This window comes from Podarcis liolepis (assembly GCF_965112155.1).
Source record: "Podarcis liolepis genome assembly, chromosome: 4".
In the NCBI taxonomy this organism is placed as follows: Eukaryota; Metazoa; Chordata; class Lepidosauria; order Squamata; family Lacertidae; genus Podarcis; species Podarcis liolepis.
This window is the reverse complement of record NC_139558.1, coordinates 28365977-28392951: the sequence shown is the minus strand read 5'-3', so window position 1 is coordinate 28392951 and position 26975 is coordinate 28365977. Positions and strand designations below refer to the sequence as shown.

At 43.1% G+C, this 26975-nt stretch overlaps 1 protein-coding gene across 24 annotated transcripts in view; it reads right to left on the bottom strand.

Moving 5' to 3' along the window:
• The window catches only part of MCF2L (MCF.2 cell line derived transforming sequence like), a 120392-nt gene that overhangs the window by 27558 nt on the left and 65859 nt on the right, over window positions 1–26975 (bottom strand). For 22 of the 24 annotated variants that reach the window (XR_014525563.1, XR_014525564.1, XR_014525565.1 and 19 more), the window contains 5 exons: window positions 9650–9740; window positions 5137–5256; window positions 2339–2455; window positions 1488–1637; window positions 115–239 (listed from right to left, as the gene is read on the bottom strand). Coding sequence is in view for 21 of the 24 variants with exons in the window: in XM_083501108.1 (XP_083357234.1) it covers window positions 115–239; window positions 1488–1637; window positions 2339–2455; window positions 5137–5256; window positions 9650–9740 (603 nt within the window). In the remaining 3 variants the exon portion in view is untranslated. Of the gene's footprint in view, window positions 1–114; window positions 240–1487; window positions 1638–2338; window positions 2456–5136; window positions 5257–9649; window positions 9741–9855; window positions 10488–26975 lie in introns of those variants that run through there. The other 2 variants (XM_083501109.1, XM_083501110.1) reach the window with 1 other exon arrangement.

The window sequence follows — 26975 nt, the reverse complement described above, 5'->3', positions numbered from 1 at the left end:
ACAGTTACCTGTATTTTGGAAACAAATTAATTCTGGCTGCTTATTTGATTATATTTTTTGGGGAAGCAAGCATGCAACACAGCATACATGTTACAAGAACCAGGTTTACCTCACCTTTCCACAGTCGTTTGATTTTCTAGCTGATCCGGATTCATGTTGTACTCTGAGTTTTCAAAAACCGGTTTTCTAATACTTTTGAGAATATCTTGTCCTTGTATTAATGCTATCCTCAGATCCTCCTGTAGAAAAGTTAAAAATGCTATGACTTTCCCCCCTAAGAATGCCACTGAGGCTGTACCTTCAAGCTTTGCGAAAACTGAGATTGGAGACGAGTAGTCTATTGTTGTACCATCTAAGCCACTGGAACGGCATCATTAAAAGGCTGCCTTGTTCACCTCCCACTGTCTGAGAAGGAAAAGTCTGAACCCTGGTCACCACCACTTAAGTATCCTCACAAAACTTATCCCCAAAGGCAGGTGATGCATACGAATACATACATACAGGGACTTTAGAGATTTGGGACCTCGGCTGGCTCCAAAACAATCAACCAAATCTCCTTTGGAACCAAAGCAGCATCATTAGTGTCAACAGTGCTCACCCCATCCTGCTCCTACCTAGCCTGCCTTTCTTCTCCAAGCTAGACTTCTGAGTTTCAGCTGAGGTTCTGCTGTTCCCTACAGCCCAATAGTTAGGGTTAAACACTTCAAAGTATATTTTGAAAACCGTCACTGGCAAAATCCTAGCACAAACAACACGACGTTGTTGTTTTATTAAAAAGCAAAACATCTAACAATTAATTTGTTTAACATATCACATTCAATACAATCACTTAGATTTGCAATAAGTTGATTTGAGTGTGTGCGTTTTTATTCTGACACATTGACTTTCTCTTTCTCTAGCTGTGTGCCGAAAAACCTCTCTCACCACATTGCTTAAAAGTGAAAAATCCCTGAGCAAAATTCTCCTAATTAATCAATAATTAATTATCCAAACACTGATTCGGGCTTTTGTGGGGGGAAAGAGATGAAAGAAAGAAATGCTGTCGTAAGAAATGATAAAATACAATGAAACTATTTTAAAATCTCACATTGCTACTATTCTTTTTGCTGTTACTGGTACCTGGGAAGAGGATGGCCCAAAGCATTTTAAAGGCAGCATGAATTCTATCTGGCAAAAGTATGGCAAACCAAGTTAAAGCTCTGTTACTTGAACTACAGTGGTACCTCTGGTTACGAACACTTCAGGTTATGAGCTCCGCTAACCCGGAAGTAGCTGCTCCTGGTTGCAAACTTTGCCCCAGGATGCGAACAGAAATCGTGTGTGCAGTGGGAGGCCCCATTAGTGAAAGCGCACCTCAGGGTAAGAACGGTTTCAGCTTAAGGACGGACCTCTAGAACCAACTAAGTTCGTAACCAGAGGTACCACTGTATTCAATAAAACGTCCTCAGATATTGCTAACACTACATATAATAACACAGCTAGAATACCTTCATTTTGTCTTTGTTTTCAGTATGTGCTGTAAGAAGGGCACTGGTGGATTGCACATCGTTTGGTAGCTCTGTTTCTGCCAGTTCAGTCCCGAAGGATCGAAGGTTTTTAGCAGTCTGCTTAACCATTTGAGCAAAGTTCTCTATAGCCTTTGGGATTAATGAAGGCATTACACAGTCACACTCAGGAGTCAAATGCCAACACACACACACACACACACACACACACACACAAACATAGAAGCATAAATAAAAAGTGACATATCAGTAGATAATAGCCAACTAAGTCAAACTCAAGAGCAGACCCACTAACATCAGTGCACCTGTTACTTAAATTTGTTGATTTCTGTTTGACTATTGTTAGATATCATTTGACAGTTTTAGAAATATCACTTACAAAAATTAAAAGGCTGCATTAAAAATAAATGTCAAAACCTATAAATACATCGTCTCCACTGTTATTCACCTCATTAAGTGCCTCTAAGAGAATTATAAGAGAAACTTCAGTGGATGATACCCAGGTCTACTCCAGTTATGACTAATGATGGATATCACCTAATGGATCTAAATTTTTATTTTAAAAGCACTTTAGTTGTTGCATTCTTCCTGTCTCGTGAGTTATCACCAAAAAAAGACCATCCTCTTTTAACAATATATGGTTAATTCCCAAACTCTAAAGTCATAACTCCCAAATTCATTAATCATTGTATATCTCTCTGGGATGGCCAAGTTCTTCTGAAACATCTTCTCATATACGCTACTTCAATTTGTATTCATAAGGCTATGCCCACAGTGACAGATCGTTCAACAGAAGGACCATTGATACAACCAGTTAAAGGAAAATGACTTACAGTGCGATGTGTCAGCCACCTATTATGGCAGTAATCTAGAGTTCCTCCAAGATCTTCTGTTAGTTGTGTTCTGTCAATGTAGCTATTTAATTCTGCTAGTGAGCTCAGCATTATGATCTATAGCACAGAAGCAGCAGGAGCAAAAAAAGAAAAAAAGGTTATTTTAGGGGGGGAAATTTGACAGCTTTGGAAGTTTGCAATCATTTAATTTCATTTCAATCAAGCCATGATGCTTCCTTTTGCATGGGACAGTAACAGAAAAAATAATAATTGCTTAAGTCAAAAGGCTTAACCAAAATGTATACATAAAGATAAGTTGTAGTGATTTTGTAATAAAATATGCAATGTATTATTCATTCAAACATGGAGTACAATGTATTTTTCCCCTAGTCCAAGGATAGAGGGGGAGGCTGGTTGTCACGCTGCCGTTTGTGGCTACTGTCACCAAGCAAAAACATGAGGGGTTCATGCACACCTAGTGTAGGCAATGCGACACCCTGCACAGGTATCAACAAATGACAACGAAATGATTAATACCATTGGTTCATGTCTTCGCAATTTGGTGTTGCTTCCAATACACACATACCATGCATGCTCACAACTGGCTGCCTAAGATCTTCAGAAAACACACTTGTGGGTCACTTCATTTTTAGTGGTGAGGTGGGTGGTGATGCATGGTATAGCAGTCTGGAATGCTGGCCCTAGGGGGAAGGATGAAGCTTTTCCTACTAGGGAGAATCTCAGCTATCAAAATGAATGTGCTCCGAAAAATGCTGTTCTCATTCCAATCAATCCTGATAATGGATAAACCAAGTTGCCTCAAGGAACGGGAAAAAAGGGTATTTCTAAATTTGTCTGGCAGGGAGAAAGCCATGAATTAAACACAAAAAATTGTTTGATACAAACCAAAGAGGAGGATTTGCCCTATCAGACTTACAATTGTATTATGAGGCAGCTTGCTTGTGTTGGCTAAGGGAATGGGTTGTATTGGAGGATGTACACATTTAAGATCTGGAAGGCCACAGTATGAAGTTTGGCTGGAGTGCATGTCTTTTGTATGGGAAAGCTAAAATATATAAGAGTTTTATGAATCATGCTATCAGGATAAATTTGTAGAGTCTGGGAGAAACATAAAAACTTGTTGGGGGGAAAACACCTATGGTTATCGCCAATTGAAACAATAACAATCAAGAGAATTAACATGGATAAACGGTGAGCGACCTATATAGAGATTTGTTTGATTTTTCAGGGAGCAAACTGATTGAAACCAATGGAAGAAGCTAAATTACTGATTGGCTACAGTATCACCAATTATGTGATATGTTTAAATTAGAGTTAAAAAACTTTTTTTTTTAACCAACACTCACAATTTCAAAAATAGCTATTGATGAACAAGGAAAAACTATTGTCTAAAATGTACAAACTATTATTGGAATGGGAAACAAAAGATGAGCTGATTAAAGTGTCAATGACCCACTGTGCAATGGATATAGGACATAATATAGATTTAAACCCCTGGGAGAAACTTTGGAAGAATGATCTGAAATTTACTGCATGCTACACACTGAAAGAGAATTATATGAAAATGATCCATAGATGATATTTAACAGAGTAGATTGGCTAAGATGTATAAGGTGGAATCAGACCTGTGCTGGAAATGTAAAGAAGTTGAAGGAACCTTTTTCGATATGTGGTGGGCATGCAATAAAGTTAAAGTATATTGGGAAATAATATATAATAAGATGGGGGGAAAATGTTCAAAACAACTTTCCTTAAAAACCCAGAGGCATTTCTGTTAGGAATTGTTCAGAAAGAGGTTCCCAGGAGTCAGAAAAATTTATTCATGTATGCAACAACAGCGGATTGGATTTTGTTAGCCCAAAAATGGAAAGTGAGAGAGGTCCCTAGTAAGGAAGACTGGCAACCTAAGATGATAGAAAATGCAGAATTAGCGGATCTAACAAGTAGAACAAAAGAACAGGTATTTAAAAAGGAGTGGAATTTTTTTGCTGAGGATACTAAAAATAATTGTGCAGTTAAAAATGCCGGCAGTATTAAAGTAATTTAACAGTATAACATATTCTGAATTGATGCAAGATAGGAAAATTAAATTAAATGGATATATACAAATATGCAGGAATGGTGAATAATTTAAATGAACCTTGGAGGGGGAGGGAGGGAAGTCAATGAATGTATGGTATAATAAAATATGCTTAATTTGAAATGTAACCTTTGAAAATGTAATAAAAATCATTATTTTAAAAAATGGAATACTGGCCCTATGGGAACCTTCTACTGAATTTTGTTGGTTAAGTAGTTAAGATCCTTTGTTAGCAACTCTGGGATACTATAGAGTATTAATCCATTAAATAACCAATAATTGAAATGAATGCCCTCTCCTCTTCTTGGTTACCTACTGCACACATCCCCTACAAGACAGCACTGGATGTGTTACTCAAACCTTCTGTTAGCTCCCACTACATAAATGGGACAACATGGAGATAAAAGGATGGAGAATTAAACTTGAAATGCTATGCATAGGAATAAAACCTATGCATACAACAGAGCTTCTCCCACAGAAAGAGAGTTTTTGGATTTAGCAAATCCAAAAAAGATTGGATCTCGCTCACCGATATTTTTCATACAGTTGTTAATTTGCAAATATCACATGCCAATTGTGTATGAAGAACTATCATAATTCAGGTCTTCCAAAACCAGATTAGTGACCCAAGCTGTAATATTACCAAGTCTACCCAAATAACAAATCACAAACGGAAGTAAATTAATTAAGCACTAACCGGCAGCTTCATCTTATACTCATCTCTATGAAATTTGAATGCAATGTCGAAAATGGTCCTGTGAAAGAATCCCGTTGGTCTCAAAACCAGAACTAGCTGCAAATTTCCAGGAAACGATGCCTGCAAAAACCATGGGAAAATAAAAGCCTCTTATATTAAAATGGAATGATCTCTTCATGGATTTTTGCCAAAAGCAGTGAAGAAGAGTTCCAGCTTTCTGTAAAACCCTATCAGGAAAGGAGAGAAACCATTCTTTGAATTTAAGTGGATTGGCAAATCATGGTTTGTGCTAACCATGGTTTGACATGATTTCAGAATGGCAGGCCATGGCTACAGCTGTTTCCCCTGTACTATAGAACTGAAAACAGATAAGCAGCTTCAGAGCATTGTTTGTCTATGTTTGGAAGCTCATACAGTAGTTTGGGGTTTGGTGCAATTTATGGATTGGTGTGATGTGTAAACTTGAGCTGCTGGTATTTATTAATGATGCAATATTTATTAATACAAACCATTTTGAGATGACAACTATGACATAGGTTGAATTATTAATGTTTCTAAACTGATAATGTAAGTTAATTTTGTTGCATTCAGCCTAAATCCACAGTAAGTACGGTTGTTCTTCCAGCTATTAGGACTCAAGTCTGAAGTGGGTATTGGACTGTTACCACAAATAGACGTCTGACAGAGAGGGGAAAAAACACCCTGCTTTAAATCCAGGTAGCAAAGCTGTTTTCTTCTTCTAAAGTCTTTTGTAATAATATTAATGATGATAATGATAATTTCATTATTTATACCCTACCTATCTAGCTGTTCTGCCCTAGCCATTCTGAGCGGCTTCCAATGCATATAAAAACATAACACCAAACAATTTGTAAGCTGTATACAATACCTTAAGTGAAGAGACAGATATTGACCTGGACCTTGCCTCTACATTTCCACTCAATTCTACCTCCAGACCAACCCAACACAGATGGATTCCACATTTAGACCTGTGCAAAGCTGCTGGGATTCTGTCTCAATGTTTCACCCCAAGCAACAAGCTACTGTGTTATGTTTACTCACTAAGCACTGCTCCTGCTGCCTACAGGATTGCATTTCCTTCTGCTTGCTAAACCCCGTAAACACTTAAAACTTTGTTGCAGGCAGAAAGTAGAAACCAAATTGCTGCCTTCTGAACTACAAAAAACACATGGTTCATGTTTCCAATACATAATGCATTGGCATGCTACGGACACTGCCATGTCACACAAAGATGCTGAGCAAATAATGAGCTGATGAGTTCCAAAATAAATACAGGAAGCACTGCCAACTGGAAGGACACATTCTCCATTTTCTTCACAGCTGGATATTTCTCGGTTCATCAAGTTATATTGCCCCCAAGGAGCTGTACTGCAGAGGCAGCCAACGTGTTACCCTCCTAATATTGTTGGACTTCAATTCCCATCAGCCCCAGACAATTGGGACAAGAGTTAGGGATAATGGGAACTGGAGCCACCATGTTGGTAGCTCTCTTGTATGGTATCCAATTTGCTACTTCCTAAAGTTTTAAAAGTCAATCGGCTACTACCATTACCTTAAAAAATGACACAAGAATAAGCAACATTAGATGAGAGAACTAAGTTCACAAAGACCAACCATCTCCTCCCCACAATGTATATTCCCAGAACAGAATGACAATGTTCTTTTAACCTTGTGTCCCCAGTTATAGTGGGACTACAACTCCCATCATTCTTGAACGTTGGGTCAAGCTGGCTTGGGATGATGGGAGTTATAATCCAACATTATCCAGAGGCCAAGGTTGGAAAACACTGGGGTATGGGGCAGTACACCACCACTGACCGTGCAGAATCCCCACCACCAACACCAAAGGAAAGGAAACTGGCAGATTTCTTGGAAGACAACACATGGTAAGCAAGCACAGAGCACGATAGGAGACCTATTTGGGAAATAAGCCACAAATAGGCTCCCAGCAATCATTGAAGAGGAGACAGGTACTGGCAGCTGTGGACAAACACTAAACACTCCTCCCATTAGCACTGTTGGTCAAACAACGCTGCACTTTCTTTCCTTGCGGAAGCTTAACCAGAAAGTGATCGTCATACATCAGATCCTCTAGGAAATGGTGACTTCTTCAAAGGCAACACAAACTTATTTACAATATTAATGCAATATAACACAACTGGTTCCTCTCAACTGATGAACCCTCGAAGTTCTGATAAGGTAAGCACAAATTTAGCCGGAGTGAAAGAACACAATAAGTGGCATTCGGACTCCCTGATATAAGCATTTAGTCACAGGGACCATCCAGCTAGACTGCAAGCTATTGGCTCCATCTATTAACACAAGCCGTTCTTTCAATGAACCTAAACATATCTACAGCAGCAAAGAGATGCTTGATGCAAGAAGCTAAGGAGGACTGCAGCAGCAGCAACACTAGCAGCTGTGAAAGGTGGAGAAGCAGATGGCCACATGAGATCCACCCACTGTAGTATACAATAAGCGCTTTCAATAATGCAATCTGTGTTTGTTTTGTTTCGAATTCAGGGATGAATCTCCAACTCCCTTCTGCAGAATAAACATTAGTTGAGTTTGGATGCTCAAAGAAAGGGAAGGATCAGTATCTTCTTGGAGGTGCGGACTTCAGCAATTTGGTCAGAAGCTGGGCAGACCCAAACAACCAGAAGCCCAGCTGACCACGAAATAATGCTACAGGACAATAATTCATAAACCATCCTGTTGGCACTGCTCTGGATACTTGACAGCTGTCTTCACAACCAAAAACTGGCATCTCTGTGGCAACCTTGGGTGTCTTGGAGGCTTTGTTGGTGCAAAAGGAAATCCTCAAGGGTGTCAACGTTGGCCAGCTCAGGCTTGTTAACTTATAATAAGTTAAGTTGTGGATCCAAGGTTCTTTCTATAAATAGGTGATTGAAAAGTTCAACTTCTCACAAGTTAAATAGCTAGCATCTAAAAAAACTCTACTGTAGAAGTAACACCCCTTTCAGTTATTTAAGGGGGGGGGGGAACACTGGTTGGTTATCAAATAGGGGAAGCCTTGAGGACGTAGGCTCTGCCCTGCCAAAATGAGAAGTGACACTAGCTTTTATATGTATTGGCCTTTTTTGCTTCCAGGAACAACAATGTGGCCTTATGAACACACACCTGATCACACTTTTGTATTAACTGCAAATGGTTTGTCAAATTGGCTCTAGGGAAGTGGAAATCATTTACTGTTTTAGATGATGATATACTTTTAACAAGGGACGCGGGTGGTGCTGTGGGTTAAACCACAGAGCCTAGGACTTGCTGATCAGAAGGTCGGTGGTTTGAATCCCCGCAACGGGGTGAGCTCCCATTGCTCGGTCCCTGCTCCTGTCAACCTAGCAGTTCAAAAGCACATCAAAAGTGCAAGTAGATAAATAGGTACCGCTCCGGTGGGAAGGTAAACGGTGTTTCCATGCGCTGCTCTGGTTCGCCAGAAGCGGCTTGGTCATGCTGGCCACATGACCCGGAAGCTGTACGCCAGCTCCCTCGGCCAATAAAGCGAGATGAGCGCCGTAACCCTAGAGTCGGCCACGACTGGAACTAATGGTCAGGGGTCCCTTTACCTTTTTTATACTTTTAACACAAGGACACTGAGTCTATGTAATGGAACATTTTACGATTACGGTAACGTATTCTGTGTTTACTTATTTTGGTGTTGTCTTTCTTAGGTGTAAGAACAAAAAGAGAAAACATGGCCAGTATATTTTAGAGCCAGAAGGTTGTTGCTGTGTGTATCAGGCATAGGCAAACTCGGCTCTCCAGATGTTTTGAGACTACAATTCCCATTATCCCTTACCACTGGTCCTGTTAGCTAGGGATGATGGGAGCTGTAGTCCCAAAACATCTGGAGGGCCAATTTTGCCTATGCCTGGTATATATATAATATAATAAAGTAAATGCTTATCAATCCATTTACTGTTTTGTATTATTTGTTATGAACTACACGCCTAGCTAATAAATGTTACAATAGCAATACTTCAAAGTTTTCATGTGAAATACCAATTGTGCTTTAACTGAAACCTGCTAATTTGTCATTTTTTTTGAGCTACATAGTTAGAAGCAAGTGATTCTGTGGGCATCATAAAATAGCCCTTCCCCCAACTTCCCTACAATCACATACACAGTTAAGAATCACAAGACCGTTTGAAGCCCACCCTCCTTAAATCAGCATAACCCTAAAGGACTGGATCCACTCGATCACCACATCATAAAGCAGCAGGTTCTACAAGCATCCCGTTTTTAGTGCATTGCATATTTTTCTATTGGTACAGATCATTTCTGCCTCTATTGCTATGCCATATATAGCATTGTAAACCACTGCGCATACTGTGACCTGAGTTGAAATCAGAAGCAGACAATTATTATATAAAGCAGCCTGACAAAAGGGATAACATGCAAATACTTTGGTGAATGAAATTTGTCTAGGATTGTTAAGAGAGTCGAAAGACTTAATTGCATAACAGCTCACCGCAATTCGCAGTATAGAGGCTTGCACTGAAGTCCATTTGTCTTGCCTGCGGTCTATGACAAGTATAAATCCAATCCCAGCATCTTGTGAACTAATTGGGGGGGGGCACAAGGGAAAAGGAAAGGAAGAAGCAATTATGGGAAATGATACAAGTGGTTGAAATTCTCAAGCAATTATTTTGCCGTCAGGAATGAACCTTTTCCTACCAGAGACTAAGTTATCAGTCTGCTGAAATCAATATGCCGATGAAACTCAAATGCAATATGCACAACCATTAGAAGAAAGAGACATTCTCAAATGGATTACACATAGCTTCAGCTGGTCAAAACATCCATTACCCTTCTCCACAGGTAACAAGGCTTTATTAATTTGATATGCAAATATGCTTCCACTTCATTCTTTCAGAATCTGTCTTGCTGTTTTCTGCAGTACAGTGATAATCCATCCTTTAAGTAAGGGTCAATAAGGGTCACTCCAGAAGGAGAAAAATATTTTTCTTCCTCTTAACATTTTCTTGCCGGTACACTGGTTTTATTCCATCAATATATATGTTTCCATCCCTTGAAATGTAAGCTCTTAGGTTCCAGATTCCAGGCATCACTTTAATCCTAAGGAACCTGAGATTTCTCTAGTCTTCTGCATTTCCGTGAGCTGCTCTTCGAGGAATTATGTAAACCAAAGCAGAATTTTCCCCACGTCATATATCAGAAAGGTGAGAAAAGAGGCAGTTTCTGCAACGGGAGTTTTTGTGACAGCACACAAGCTTGCATCCGTCTGGGGACTGGGAGGAGAATCGTTGTTTTCTTGCTCTGTTCAGCTGCATGTGTTACAGTCACAGAGTATAAATAAAGAGCTCCACTCCTGTTTTATACTTTCACATACAAACCAGTTGTGTAATGCTGGCAGCTGACTGCTAGCCAATTACAACGTAATGGAAATGACAGGCAACTAAAAGCCAGAATGACTTGAATTTCTATTTGTTTTGTGTATGTTTGAGCAGATTCTATATATTAATACCCATTACATTACTGTAAACAAAACCGTGGATTATATTAATAATAGCAATCAACAGACATATGTGTAAGGATCCCTGCATATTCCCAATTGGAGAAACAGACAGCCTATTTGTTTTCGCTTATAGCATTTCACATGGTGACAAGTATGTGACTGAATTGACCATATATGTATATGCTACTTTCTAAAACAGCATTTCCTATTACGATGATTCCAAGTCAAATACATTAGGACTTTTCACTATCACAATTCTAGATAAGCATCAAGGGCTTTAATTCACTCTGTTATCCCATCTGCAGTTTTCCAAGTGCATATCTGTGCTGAACACTATCATTTATTTACATTCCTAACCTGTCATAATACCCACGTTCTACTGTTATTTGTAACATTTTGTCAAATCTTTCCAATAACATTAAAAACTAAAGCATTAGATGTAGCTGAGATTTAGAATATGTACCTAAACAATGCCTGAAAGAAAAGAAAGAATAAACAGAAACTATAGGTTACTGTGTGTTAGCATTTACACTGGGCTGGTTAATGCTAAACATGGGCAAACTCTGAAAAACCATTAAGAGCTTGCCACCCTTAAGTGCCAAGAAAATTCCAGAACATTCAGGAATCACTTAGACTGCATTAGTATCTGGGAACAGAGCACCCTAAGTTATGTCAAATCCAAGGGTCACTTTCTGTTCCAAGATGGGGACATTTCAAAACAGATTTTCAATGTGAACCAGGAAGTAACTGCAAGAAGGTAAGATAGTTCTTTTGAGCCCTTTTAAAACCATTGTTTCTCTTACCTCTTTTCCCAATTCCATTTTGCAACCCACCCAGCTATCGGCTTTTTTCCTCTCAACATTATGCGCCGTTCAGTTCTTAAGGGACTGTTTGGGAAGTTGCTTCAAGCCTTTGATCAGAATCCCCCCCCCAACAAGGAAAGGGTACAATATTTGGGCTTCTTAGTTTAGAAAGGGATGCGGGTGGCGCTGTGGGTTAAACCACAGAGCCTAGGACTTGCCGATCAGAAGGTCGGCGGTTCGAATCCCTGCGACGGGGTGAGCTCCCATTGTTTGCTCCCTGCTCCTGCCAACCTAGCAGTTCGAAAGCACGTCAAAGTGCAAGTAGATAAATAGGTACCACTCCGGCGGGAAGGTAAATGGCGTTTCCGTGCGCTGCTCTGGTTCACCAGAAGAGGCTTAGTCATGCTGGCCACATGACCCGGAAGCTGTACGCTGGCTCCCTCAGCCAATAAAGCGAGATGAGCGCCACAACCCCAGAGTTGGTCATAACTGGACCTAATGGTCAGGGATCCTACAGTGTATGGTCAGGCCATATAGTGAAGTTGAATGTAAGAATATTCAGAACAGAAACAAGAAGAAGATACTTTGCCCAGCACAAAGTTGCAGTATAGAATTTGCTCACAGAGGATTAGACAAATTCATGATGACAAGGTTATCAGCAGCTGCAGGCCACAAGGGCTATGTTCTCCTTGTCTTGCATGTGAAGAGATTCTTTTTGCTAGTGCAGTGCTATCCCAAACTTGGGTCTCTATCTGTTTTTGGACTACAACTCCCATCATCCTTGGCTAGCAAGAGCAGTGATCATGGATGGTGGGAATTGTAGTCCGAAAACAGCTGAAGACCCACATTTGGGAAACAGTGTGCTAGTGCAAAGCTACTAAACATTAATGTCAATGTAAATAAAGCAATAAGTTAAGCAAGAAAGAGCAGGGCGGATAGACCAAAAACAAAACAAAACACATGAATTTGCAAATATTCAAATAAGCCCCATACCGTACTATATTTTGTGACGAAAACATACCACAGCAAAAAATTCTCTTGGGCAGGTTTGGTGTATTGAAACGCTTCTCCACATCTCAAACAGTACCACAGACATCATATCATTTGACCTTTTATTGAGAAGACAGTCAAATGATCTCATGCACCTAGGGGAAGGGGTGGGAGTTTATAATGCAGGGGATTTTAACAAGCAACTTTCCCAAAGGGTGAGTGGAAGGAATGATCTGTTAATCATTTTGAAGATCACTGCATCCTCGAAGGGATGGGTGGTGGTAAATGCTATATAAATCATGAGTTAAGTATTTCTTCTGGTATGAGTATAGTTTCTTCTTCATTCCTCCCTTTAAAAAGAATTTTATCTCCTATAACTGCAGATAATTCTTGAATAATCTTGCCAAGCTTGTGTGTGTGTGTGTGTGTGTGTGTGTGTGTTTAATAAAAGGTCAATGAAGGCACCTCTAAATAAAAATATTTCTTCTGACAGAATATTATGTAAGCGTATTTTATACAACACTGCTCTCTACTGCAAGCCGCCTCCACCATATGGGTGATCCTGGCTGAGTAGCAACCTTCACATTAGGAATCCCAGACATTAGCAGTGTGAGTTCAAGAATGCACACCTAGCTCAAAACACACTTCCAGAAAAATACCTGTTAGGGATTGATTAGCTGCTTGTGCGTAAAAAACGTGCTCCCTCAGAGTTTGTGCGACCCCACAAACCTCCGTGTGTGACGGAGCTCCTCAGACATGTCTGCTCTAGTCACTAGTAGAGTCCGACAGTGGCTGTCTGCGGAAGCGTTTCCAGCAAAGGAGCTCCTTAACGGAAACGCGTCTCCTGGACTCACGGCGTGACAGTTTCCGGCGAGGTGTGGGTCTCCCTATGGGAGACTCAGATACCTCCCCACTGTTCTCGCTGGAAGCGTCCCTGAGCCCTCCCTCCTGCTCGCATTCCCTCAGAGACCCACTCCTCCCCCTGCTGGTCCCTGCTTCAGCTGTTGAGTCTCTTTCTTCCTCCCTGAGTCCCTCCACCACCTGATGCTCCGATGGCAGTTCCCTGACATCCACCTCCCCTCCAGGGCCCCCCTCACCCCCTCCCATTTCCTCTCCCCTGGGAGGTGAAGGGCTAAAACCCCGAAAAGAATCTTCCTCATCTTCCGACGTCTCGAACCATTCCCTCCATCGATCGTCGTCCTGGCTCGCTGAATCCTCTTCCTCTTCAGAATCTGGGAACCCCTCCAACTCCTCTTCCTCGTCGGTGGTGGCAAAGTATTCCCTTCGGAACCTCGCTACAGGCTGAGGTTTACGTGGGAACCTCTGATGAAAAGTCTCTATTAAAACTTCGTCATTGACATCCTCTGCCCTAACCCAGGTGTTTTCCGACTCCGGTTCCCCTTCCCACATTACCAAATACTCTACTTGATCTCCCTTCCACCTGGAATCGAGGATCTCCGCTACATGGTAGCTGTGTTCCTTCTCCTCCATTGCTGGTCCCCTTGTGACCCTCCCTTCACTGTCTCCTCTATACGGTGACAGCAACGACCTGTGAAAAACTGGGTGCAGCTTCATGTGGTTCGGTAACCGGAGCCTGAAAGCCACTGGATTGACCTGCTGCATGACTTCAAACGGACCCAGCCTTTTGGGTCTTAATTTCTTACAACCTCCTTTGAACGGCAACCCTTGGGTTGACAGCCACACCTGGTCCCCCACCCTGATGCTTTCACCTTCCCTTCGGTTTTTGTCTGCCTGCCTCTTATATTCCTCCTTAGCCCTGTTTAAGTTGAGTTGGAGCTGGCGATGGATCGCTTCCATTTCTTCAACGAACTGTTCTGCAGCTGGAACGCTCCAGTTCTCCCCCTCCCCCCCTGGGAAGGCTCTGGGATGGCACCCGTGATTAGCCAAAAAGGGGCTCATCCCCGTGGACACGTTCTCTGCATTGTTGTAGGCAAATTCTGCCAACGCCAGCTTCTCCACCCAATCATTCTCTCTGTCATTAACATAACACCTCAAATATTGTTGGAGAACCCCATTTGCTCTTTCCGCCTGCCCGTTGGTTTCTGGATGACGGGCCGTTGAAAAATTAACCTCTACATGCAGTAAGCTCATGAGCTTCCTCCAGAACCTGGAAGTAAATTGTTTCCCTCGGTCTGAAACCACCCTCAAGGGGGCGCCATGCAACCGAAACACATTCTCTACAAACAATTTGGCTGTTTCTTCTGCTGTGACCGCATGTGAGCAGGCTATAAAGTGGGCCATTTTAGTTAACAGGTCTACTACAACCATGATGGCTGTTTTCCCTCTAGACTTTGGCAGATCAGTCATGAAATCTATTGCCACTGCTTCCCACGGTCTTTCAGGTGTGGGCAGTGGTTCTAATAAACCAGCCGGCGCCCGCCTCTCCCCCTTGGCTCTTTGGCATTGTTCACACCCTCTCACATACTCCCGCACATCTTCCCTGACCTTGGGCCACCAAAATTCCCTGGTAACCAGCCACATGGTCTTGTGTTGCCCAAAATGCCCTGCTGTGGGGCTATCGTGCAGCTGCTTGAGTACCTTCTCCCTCAATTCCCCTTCAGGTATATATAACGCTCCCTTATAATACAATGCCCCGTTTCTCTCCTCAAAACCACCGGATTTGTCTTCCTCCCTCCTGAGATCCCTGAGTTTGTCCTGGGCGTATGCATCCTGCACCGTACCCTCTACCAATTCCCTTTGCCCCACCAAAGTCGCCCCACACACCCAGCGGTCCTCTGGAATGATATGGGTTTCTTCGGGTGCTCCCTCCCCCTCCAAATATTCAGGTTTGCGTGAGAGAGCGTCCGCCCTAACATTCTCTGGGCCTGGCACGTAACAAATCTCAAAGTTAAATTTGGAGAACTCCTGGGCCCATCTCAACTGCCTTTGGTTGAGCACTTGCGCAGTTCTCCAATACTCCAGATTTTTATGGTCCGTGCACACTTGCACCTTATGTTGTGCACCAACTAGCAGATGCCTCCATCTCCGGAACGCCTCATGAATAGCAAGAAGTTCTCGGTCGTACACCGTGTAGTTCCTCTCGGATTTGTTCAGCTTTCGCGAAAAGAAGGCACACGGTCGCCACTCTGACTCCTCCTTCCCCGGCTGCAGAAGAAGCACCGCCCCTATGGCTCTGTCAGATGCGTCTGTTTCAACCCTTAGCTTCTTTCGTAAATCCACATGCAGAAGTTGTTCTTCAGAGGCGAAGGCCCTTTTCAGCTCCTCAAACGCTCGCTCCGCCTCCGCCGTCCATACAAACTTCTTTTTACTGCTGAGACAGTCAGTGATGGGCGCCGTCAGATGGGCGAAGTTGCGGATGAACTTACGATAAAAGTTTCCAAACCCTAGGAACCTCTGCACATCCTTCTTGGTTTTGGGTGTTTTCCATTCCAGCACTGCCTGTACCTTGCCGGGATCCATGGCCAATCCCTTGTCTGACAGGCGGTACCCCAGGAATTCCACCTCCTTGGTATGGAACCGACACTTCTCCAGTTTGACCCACAGCCTGTTGGCTTGCAGTCTGCTCAACACTTCTCTGACGTCTCTCACATGTTGCTCCTCATTCTCCGAATACACCAACACATCATCTAGGAAAGCAACGCAATTCTTGTAGAGCAAAGGACCCAGTACGTGGTTCATAAAAGATTGAAAACACGCTGAGCCTGCTTGTAATCCAAATGGCATAACGAGGTATTCAAATGCCCCCAAAGGGGTAAACATGGTGGTTTTCCATTCATCCCCTTTCCTTATGCGTATCAGGTTGTACGCCCCCCTTAGATCCAGCTTTGTAAAAATCTTTCCCTTCCTCACCCTGGTCAAAATATCATCAATCCTGGGCATAGGGAAAGCCACCGGTTCAGTCACTGCATTTAACCTCCTAAAATCACATACAAGTCTCGGCTTGTCCGCGTTTTTTTTGTCCACAAAAAACACTGGGCTACCCCCTGCTGCTTTGGACTCTCTGATGAAGCCTCTCTTCAGGTTCTTGTCAATAAACCCTCGCAACTCCTGCATTTCTCTGTCTGACATGGCATACAACTTGCCCACGGGAAGCTGTGCTCCAGGGAGTAAATTGATCTGGCAATCAAAGGGTCTATGAGGTGGTAGTTGGTCAGCTTCCTTCTCGCTGAACACGTCGCTGAGATCTGCATACTGTGGTGGTACCTTCACCTTCTCCATTACTTCAGTCCCTGCTAGGGTGGCTTGGGCCCCTGCTGAACCCTTTTCCCCTTTGCAGTGTTCTAAGCAATGTGCTGAACCAAAGGACACCACTCTTTGATGCCAGCCAACCAGCGGATCATGTAGAGCTAGCCAGCTCATTCCCAAAATAATGGGAGCGCCTCCCAGGGTGGCCACATTAAACGCTATCAGTTCTGTGTGCCTTGCCACCCTCATTATCATTGGGACAGTCTGCAAGCTGACTCCTCCTCCCAACAACTCCCTGCCATCAATCGTGGTCACCTGCAGGGGGTTGCTTAAAGGGATAGTCTGTATCTGGTGTTCAGCAGCAAACTCCTTGCTCATAAAATTGCAGGAGCTGCCTGAGTCCAATAGCGCCTTTATTTTTAGGGGGTGCCCATTTTGCAGCTCTAGCGACACTTCAATCACTAGAGCAGGTCGAGGAGCTTCTGGCACGGGCACTTTCACTGCTCTTTGGCCTGGCTGCAGTGCCCCGATTGTGGCAACCAGGCGTTGGCTTTTACCTGCTCCGTTCCCCCCTGTTCTCCCCCCTCAACAGCTCCCACCATCCCTTGCCATTCCTTCCTCTGGGGGCAGACTCTGGCAAAGTGGCCTGGCTGTTGGCAGAGATAGCATTTCCGGGGGCCCTTTCCCTCCTTCTTAGCCCCCTCGCTGGTTTTTGAAAATGCGCGCGCGCGCGCTGTTCCTATTTCCATCGGCTCTGCCGGCGGGAAAGCTGGCTCAGGAAGGTCTGGAATGCGGAACTCCTTCCAACGTTCCCCTCTCCCTTCCCGCCTCTCCAAGGCTCTTGCCTCCTGCCGCGCTCCTATGGTCAGCGCAGATTTGGTCAGCTGATCCATAGACTCCGCCCTGGGGCTCCGTGACAGCTCGTCTTTCACCGCCGAAGAAAGACCTTCTTCAAATAGCATTTGAAAGGGTGCCGCCGATAAATCCCAACTCAGTCTGTGAATCAGCATGGTAAACTCAGTCCAGTACTCACGGGCAGATCGACTTCCCTGCTTACAAGCCATTAGCTGTCTGCGCACCGCCCCTTCCTCAATATCGCTGGAAAACATGATATCCATTGCACGAAAGAACTTCCTCGTGTCCTTTAGTATGTCATTGTGCGTTGCCATTAGGGGTCGAACCCAGTCTCTCGCCCCTTTCTCAAGATGCCCAATTACGAAAGCAACTCGCGATTCCTCATCAGGGAACTCATCGAACTGCACATTAATGGCATATTGCATCTCTGTCCTAAAGGCATGGTAATCCTTGGGGTCCCCCCCAAATTTTTGCACCAATCCTGGTACCTTTCTGGGGAATTGAGTGGCTCTCCCCTTCTTGTCTGCATCCTGAGCCCTTCTCTCCTCCAGCCTCGCCGTCTGCAGCGCCAGTTGGACCTCCAACGCTCGGTATCTATCTTCCAAGCTTGGACCAGCTCCAGCCCCCGCTCCTCCGGTTCCGGTTGGTTCGCTCATGATGCTTTCTCTTGCACAGGCAGCGTACAGAGACTGTCGGACTGCTGTTAGGGATTGATTAGCTGCTTGTGCGTAAAAAACGTGCTCCCTCAGAGTTTGTGCGACCCCACAAACCTCCGTGTGTGACGGAGCTCCTCAGACATGTCTGCTCTAGTCACTAGTAGAGTCCGACAGTGGCTGTCTGCGGAAGCGTTTCCAGCAAAGGAGCTCCTTAACGGAAACGCGTCTCCTGGACTCACGGCGTGACAGTTTCCGGCGAGGTGTGGGTCTCCCTATGGGAGACTCAGATACCTCCCCACTGTTCTCGCTGGAAGCGTCCCTGAGCCCTCCCTCCTGCTCGCATTCCCTCAGAGACCCACTCCTCCCCCTGCTGGTCCCTGCTTCAGCTGTTGAGTCTCTTTCTTCCTCCCTGAGTCCCTCCACCACCTGATGCTCCAATGGCAGTTCCCTGACAATACCGTATAGTACAACTCAACGAAATAAAACGCTTTCCTATATTTCTGCTCCGTTGAAGTTACATTTTAATCTACCTGCACAAATATAGCTGTGCTGCCTTAGTATTTACTCACCAGTTAAATGAGACTGACTATATGAGAGTGTAGCTTTGTCTCATGAGTAGCAGCCAGAGTGGGGATTCTAGAAAGATTTAGGCAGCTACATTTGAAATTAGAAAAAAATCACAAAATAGAAGTATCTCTAATCACTAAGGTTGCTACTGAGATATTTTGCAATATCCCACTTGAGCAGGGGTCAGCAAACGTTTTCAGCAGGGGGCCGGTCCACTGTCCCTCAGACCTTGTGGGGGGACAGACTATATTTTTTGGGGGGGTGAACAAATTCCTATGCCCCACAAATAACCCAGAGATGCTTTTTAAATAAAAGGACACATTCTACTCATGTAAAAACATGCTGATTTCCGGACCATTCACGGGCTGGATTTAGAAGGCGATTGGGCCAGATCTGGCCCCCAGGCCTTAGTTTGCCTACCCATGCACTTGAGACTCTTTTTTCTTTTCAAAAGAAAAAGAAGGGGGAAATATTTTGAAATGTAACACCAGCACCATCTCTTAATGTTCCAGGTTGAATCCTTTCAGGTATGGCTAGGGAAAACTGGAGGGCCACTGTCAGTCGGTGTGGTTCAAGCTGGGAAATCTGTGGCCATCTAGTTGTTCCTGGATTAAAACATCGATCATCCCTATTCATTGGCCATGCTGTCTGAGGGTTATGGGAGTTGTAGTCCAACAATATCTTGTGTAGTCCAACAAATTGTGTAGACCAGGGTTTCCCAAACTTGTGTCTCGAGATGTTTGGGACTGTATTGGGGCTCCAGCTGTTTTGGGGCTACAACTTCCATCATCCCTAGTTAGCAAGACCAGTGGTCAGGGATGGTGGGAATAGTAGTCCAAAAACAGTTGGAGACTCAAGTCTTGGAAACTCTGGTATAGGCAATACAGCACTGAGATAGGTGGACCAATGTCCTGCCTATAAGGCAGTTTCCTAAGATGGTCTGAGAGCCAGTGGTGGTGTAGTGGTTAAGAGCGGTAGTTTCGTAATCTGGTGAACTGGGTTCGATTCCCAGCTCCTCCACATGCAGCTACTGGGTGACCTTGGGCCAGTCACACTTCTTTGAAGTCTCTCAGCCCCACTCACCTCACAGAGTGTTTGTTGTGGGGGAGGAAGGGAAAGGAGAATGTTAGCCGCTTTCAGATTCCCTAGGGTAGTGATAAAGCGGGATATCAAATCCAAACTCCTCCTCTTCTTCTTCTTCTTCTTCTTTTATTAAAAATGACCATGTTCATTTAAATCTATATTCTATACCATAACTCTGTGTTCTGTTAATTTTTGCCACTAACAGCCTCTTATATCTTATTTTATTATATAACAAATCCCCAACCAAGATACCAATTGTGTCACGTAGTAGAACTTTCAGTTCAAATCTACGTCAGCACAGCATACCCTAAAAGCAAACAGCGTGAGTCATTCTCTTCTAGTAAGTAAGAATGCCATCTTGGTACAAAAATAACCTGAGTTTTAGCTGTTTAGACAGAGAACAACAATATCTTGAAGCCATATTCTGCTCCTGTGCTATTGTCAGAGAGGTCAGCTGTCCGAGGACACAGCTGTTTATAAATGACCGTGATAATAAAATAAAATAAAAATTAGTCACTGAACAAGCTATAGAACTCATGATGGACATTTTTCACATTGTATAGCATACAGAAAGTAATGTACAATCATCCAAATCTAAAAAAAGAACCCTACTCATTGCTGTTAAGCTGCTGTCAATACGGTTGAAGCAAATAAATATCTGCCTGCCTAATGTCACGTTCAATGGCTTCTATATATTTATTAGAAAATAGCTGATGCTGTTTTATTCTGATTAATGAACGGACATGGGCGGCAATCTTATGAACGCTTGCCTCAGCACAGTAGGCTTTACTACCGACATGCTGGAGGCTTGGTCAGCTATCAAGTTATTTTAACAGTTTAACTGGCAACTTGGTTTTCAGTTGGAGGAGAGGAAAAAGAGAGAAGGTATCAGAACAGGTGTGTGGAATTTTTGGCCTTCCACATGTTGATGAACTGCAAGTCCCAGCAAGCATGGCTAATGCCCTGGGATGTGTGGAGTTGTAGTTCAAGCGACATCTAGAGCAGGCTTCCTCAACCTTGGCCCTCCAGATGTTTTTGGCCTACAACTCCCATGATCCCTAGCTAGCAGGACCAGTGGTCAGGGATGCTGGGAATTGTAGCCTCAAAACATCTGGAGGGCTGAAGTTGAAGAAGCCTGATCTAGAGCATGGGTAGGCAAACTAAGGCCTGGGGGCCAGATCTGGCCCAATCACCTAAATCTGGACCGCGGACGGTCCAGGAATCAGTGTGTTTTTACATGAGTAGAAAGTGTCCTTTTATTTAAAATGCATCTCTGGGTTATTTGTGGGGCATAGGAATGCATTCATTTATTTTTTTTCAAAATATGGTCTGGCCCCCCACAAGGTCTGAAGGACAGTGGACCGGCCCCCTGCTGACAAGGTTTGCTGACCCCTGATCTAGAGGTTCCACACACCTGCACTAGAACATCCCATTTTCAGTGCATAAACCAAGGTCAGGGGGCCACCAGTCAGATCCGGCCTTCCAACCCTTCGCCAATAGCCCACAAACACCCAGTTTTATGGTGGCAATGGCTGCTGGGAGGTAAAGCATGCAGAGTCAAGCAGGGAGTTCCATAATTAAGGGGCCAACATTTTGTCATGTAACAAAATGAATGCCTTTTAGGCTTTTAAGCAAGTACATTTTTATTTAGTCAAGCCTTTTTAAAATGATTACGTGCTGATGAATTTATTTTCCTGCTTGGTTATTTCGCTGATGTGCTATTTTTTTTTTAAAGGCTTTGTAGATTATGTGTCTGTATCTCTTCAAATTAAACTATTATTTTTGCATCTGCAAGCCCTTGTGGATGTTTTCTAAACTGAAAGGTGAATATAAATGTTTTAAATAAATGAACAGTCTAATAAATAAAACAAACTTTAGGTAAGTGAACACAGAATCCCTGCAGTTAAAAAGAGAGAGAAATATAGCACCAGGACAGGCTAATATATTATTTGATTTGTATACCGCTTAATATATTAAAAATATCTCTAAGTAGTGTACAAAAAACAAGAAAACAGGCAACTTACAACAAAATCTTACACAGTTACATATAAAAAGTTACATTAATAAAAAGTTACATCTATCTATCTATCTATCTATCTATCTATCTATCTATCTATCTATCTATCTATCATCTCTCTCTCTCTCTCTCTCTCTCTCTCTCTCTCTCTCTCATATCTCAATATCAATTCATTTTCCTTCAGACGCACCCTCCATCTCAGCCTCTGGGTTTTCACCTAGGGTCCAGACAAACTCAGCTCACCCAGAAAAGTCTCACATTGAGAAGAGTTTCTGGAAACTGAGGACATCACCCTAGTTGTCCTCTCTCTCTAGTCTTGATTTTTATGGGCAAGAAGGATGGTACTTCCTCAGGCTGCCCACAGCTGTGCCCCATTCAGCTGCACTCTCCAATTCCAGGCACACCAGGTTTGCTGTGTTTCTCAAGGGGTCCAGAAGCTGGGGAAAGAGTCTGCCCTCCACCCACAACTCTTTCTTCGCCCTCTGACCTCTCCTCCTCCTCCAGCTGCTCTCCATATGACTATAATCTTACACTTTTCCCCAGTGAGTTTAATTGAACTCATTCACATATTAAGTAAGCACTGAATCGTAGCCAGAGGCTGATTCCGAGTTGGAGAGCGAAAGCATGGAGATGTAAAATATTCAAATATCCACAAAATGTCTGGGCAAATGGATCTTTAGATAAGGCATAGGCAACCTCGACCCGTCAGATGTTTTGGGACTACAATTCCCATCACCCCTGACCACTAGTCCTGTTAGCTAGGGATCATGGGAGTTGTAGGCCAAAAACATCTGGCAGGTCAAGGTTGCCTATGCCTGCTTTAGATCATGCCAAAGGAACAACATTTCTAGTTACAATAAATTATTCTTTATGACAATTATTCACTGAGATAAGTTATAGGGGAAACGGTACGATTTGTTGCTTTGTAAGTGGCCACATGCAGAAGTGGCGCTGCTCATTATTGAAGGAGCACGTCAACTAGTCAAGTCAGCAGAAAATGTTATTTATTGCAAGCAATAATTCTTGAATTGAGGCTATATTTGTCTTGACTGCCATAAGTTGTACATGGCAATTATATGATGCCTTACCTTCTTCTGTGGATTTTTAAAATAAAAAGTATGCTATTTTATAGTAACATTTTTCTTAGTCTGACTGGAACAAGCTAAGCAAACTATTCCTAATGACTCTTACAATACTGTAATAGTAATATGAACACCATCTACTTTTTATAATCCATCCCCAAGGACAAAAAGACTCCTCTAAATCCTACGGATAACTCCTAAACTGCCCTGTAGAATTAAAAATAAATAAATCTCAATGCTTTTCACAGTATTACTAGAACATTTCACATTGTCTCCTGAGACAGACGGATGCCAACATGAATGAAAAAGAAGAGACAGCAATTTAAAAAAAGATTGTTAGGGAAATTGTAAGGATATTCACCATTCTGTAGCAGCCTCTAGTGGTTCTTGCAAAAACTGAATCCAAAAATACTGGAAAAGCTCACAACATTGAGAAAACCAGGGAAGAATGATAAATGAACAAAAATACTGGGTGCCACTCACAGGGATGGGGGAGAAATTTGGTTCGGCTTGCATTTCCAGAAACAATTCATTTATTTATTTACTTCATAAAATGTATACACTGCTTGATTGTAAAAAGAAAACCCTGTATATGGAACACAATGCAGCTATCCTTCAAAATTTGCACTTCTCTGAATTGTGCTATATGAAGTTCTCCAACCAAACAATAGTTTCTGGAAATAACAAAAAATGCATACAAACATACATTGGATCCCGAACGCCTTGTGACTCGAACGTTTTGGCTCCTGAACGCCACAAACCCGGAAGTGAGTGTTCTGGTTTGTGAATGTTCTTTGGAAGCTGATCATCCGGTGCAGGAAGCTCCTGCAGCCAATTGGAAGCCGCGCCTTGGTTGCTGAATGTTTTTGGAAGTCAAACCGTGCCTTCAACATTTCACCTCTTGAAGTCTCTTCTCTTTTATTATTTCTGATCATGGAATTTCACCCAAAGCTGCTGTTGTGTGTTGTTACTTATAATGATGTAATTCCTCCTAAACTCACAGCATCCTGACTGGATGATGAACAGAGAATGATAAGGAAAAGAAGTTCCAAGGAGAAAGGAAGCTGTGTAAACGTCACACATGGCTTACATGCTGACCTTTAAAGCCCTAAATGGCCTCGGTCCAGTATATCTGAAGGAGCGTCTTCACCCCCATCGTTCTACCCGGACATTGAGGTCCAGCACCGAGGGCCTTCTGGCGGTTCCCTCACTGCGAGAAGCCAAGTTACAGGGAACCAGGCAAAATAAAAAAATTCCTTCCAGTAGCACCTTAAAGACCAACTAAGTTAGTTCTTGGTATGAGCTTTCGTGTGCAGGGAACCAGGCAGAGGGCCTTCTCGGTAGTGGCGCCCTCCCTGTAGAACGCCCTCCCACCAGATGTCAAAGAGAACAACAACTACCAGACTTTTAGAAGACATCTGAAGGCAGCCCTGTTTAGGGAAGCTTTTAATGTTTGATGTATTACAGTATTTTAATATTTTTTTGGAAGCCGCCCAGAATGGCTGGGGAAACCCAGCCAGATGGGTGGGGTATAAATAATAAATTATTATTATTATTATTATTATTACAGATAGGAGGCCTGCTTGGTAGTAAGAGCTAAGATTCATAGCTATATTAATGCAAATAGGTTTGGATAAAACGAGGAATGTCTCAAAGAAGGAAGTTCCCAGGCTCCCCACACATAGCCTGTCACCTTCACAACGCTGCTTTCCCCAGCACTGTCAACAGAATGGCATTGGATGGTTAGAGGAAGCTGCCTTATTACAAATCAGACTATTGGTTCATCTATCTCAGTAGTATCTGCACTGACTGGCAACAGCTCCCTGGGATTTCAAGCTAAGACACACCCCCTGGTCTGCTGAAGTTTGAACCTGAGACCTTCTACATGCAAAGTAGATGCTCTACCATGAGCCATAGGCTCTTCCTGAGATCAGAAGGTGGAGTACTCTGTTCTTTTAGAGATTGTTCTAAAAAACTGGATGGAGTGGATCAGGAGATAACGTTTCAGGGCCGGCGGGCCACTTCCCGCAGCTTGCCTGTGGGTTGCAGGCTAACCACCTTTGCTTTCAGTACATGGCTGCTTTGGGTTTCTGTATTCCACCACATTTTTAAGTTGTGCCGACAAGAGTAGCCGAGTTATTGTTTCGTGGCACAGATCGTTGCTGTTCATGTTTCTGCCAACTGCTCTTTTGTACACTGTATGCTCAGTCATTGGGTAAATACCATGCAATGAATACAGGACATAATATACATGAAATTCTCTCTCTCTCTCTCTCTCTCACACACACACACACACACACACACACACACACGGTAGCGGAAGAAGATCAATACTCCCAAGTGGAAGGGAAGGTTTGTGAGTCCAATATTGCTCAGCTAGACATGGGTTACCAGTGCTCATGTTTCAGCATGCTATTCCTTCCTCAGCATTAAAATCAGCCTGCATACTATATGCACTGCATGCACTGATTGGAAGCTTTCTGTTGGTGTTTCATTTAGGGAGCCGCAGGAAAATTCACCCAGGGATAATTCACCATTTCGTTGAAAATCCTCCAATCTATCCACCAGACAGGTGGTTCTGCTGCTCTTCTCCTTCCCTGCTCTGCTTTATAATTCGTATCCTTATTTCTTCTAACCTTAAGCCAACAGTTTTGAAATTCCCAGAATTACGTAATGTTGCTGTTGCTAATGTTGAATGGTTGTTGTTGTTTTTTAAAGGGGCAGGAATCTGTACAGAACTGAACAGGAAGCTTTTCAGCAGCTGACCGAAGCATTCTAGTTCTGAAGAAATTTCCCTGTGTATGAAACTGGAGTGTCCTTTCTGTCTTGATTATTTTACTTCCTGATTTATGGGGGAGTTATGTGGTAAAACTGGGTTAAGCACTGCAGCTTCCAATAAGGCTAGTTTACATGACATTGTTGACTAAGGGCAGAGACGATACAAGACTCTGCCATACAATTAAACAGTTCAGTGTACCATGCCATGAAGATTTAGAAATAAAGGCTTTTAAAGCACACAAGACCAGATACTGCAAAGTAATTTACAAGGACTATACTCTTTGGCACGTCAAAGCAAATACTCCCAACACCACTCTCACGGAGATCAATTTTCATTTCTATTAAAAGGCAAACTTGAGACTCATGGATGCATATTAAAAAGGCTCTTACGATATAGCTTTGCAAATCCAACCATTCGCAAAGCTATACCGCAAGAGCCTTTAATAGCACTGGCTTTTTGCCAAAATGCACTTTCTTTATTAAAAGTAGGGATCACTTGGTAATGTTTCTATGTCAGATGAGTGCCAGGGAGCAAAGCCTGATGACTGATTGGCTATGTTCAATAGTTGCATGAGTTGAACTGCTTGAAGCAGCTGTGTGAAGCAATGTCCCTGAGATTCAGATGGTTTCAGTGTAATCCTCTTTTTTTTAAGGGAGCTGGGGTGTATGGCTGAACACAGCTAAGCCACATGGGTTACTACAAACATGGGTTACTACAAACATGGCTTAAGAGCCATGACTTATTCAGAAACAGGCCAAAACTTCAGTAACCAAAGATGTTTGGATGACAAAGTGTTGCTTTGTCAGCACGCTTATGTCTTGTTGACACTCCATGGGCAGACCCTGTACTTTGGATTTGGAAACCCAATTATAAGAACAGAATTTATGCCACAACAGTCATGGAGGAAGCACACATGTATAAATTGCAGCTTGCTCTTGTGAAAACAGAACATGCACAGAAAGTGGGGTTCCAGTCCTTTGCCGCGAATTCTCTACCTGTCCATGTTCATCACTGAACCATATAAACATGGAACTTCTTGATAAATTTACCATTTCATACATACTGTATTGGCCCGAATGTAAGCCGCACCCGAATATAAGCCGCACCTTTAAAATTAGAGTGTGGGAAAGAAAAAAAAGAAAAAATACCCGAATATAAGCCGCTCTATTCCTCGTTGCTCCTGGCTGCATACTGAGGATGGGGAGCTGCACTGTGTTGTGGGCGGTCTTTCCCCTACCTCACTCTCTCCCTTCCTGGCCTTGCGGGAGAGGATGGGAGACTACACACGAGGCAGGCGCCACTTTGCCGCCCTTCTTGCT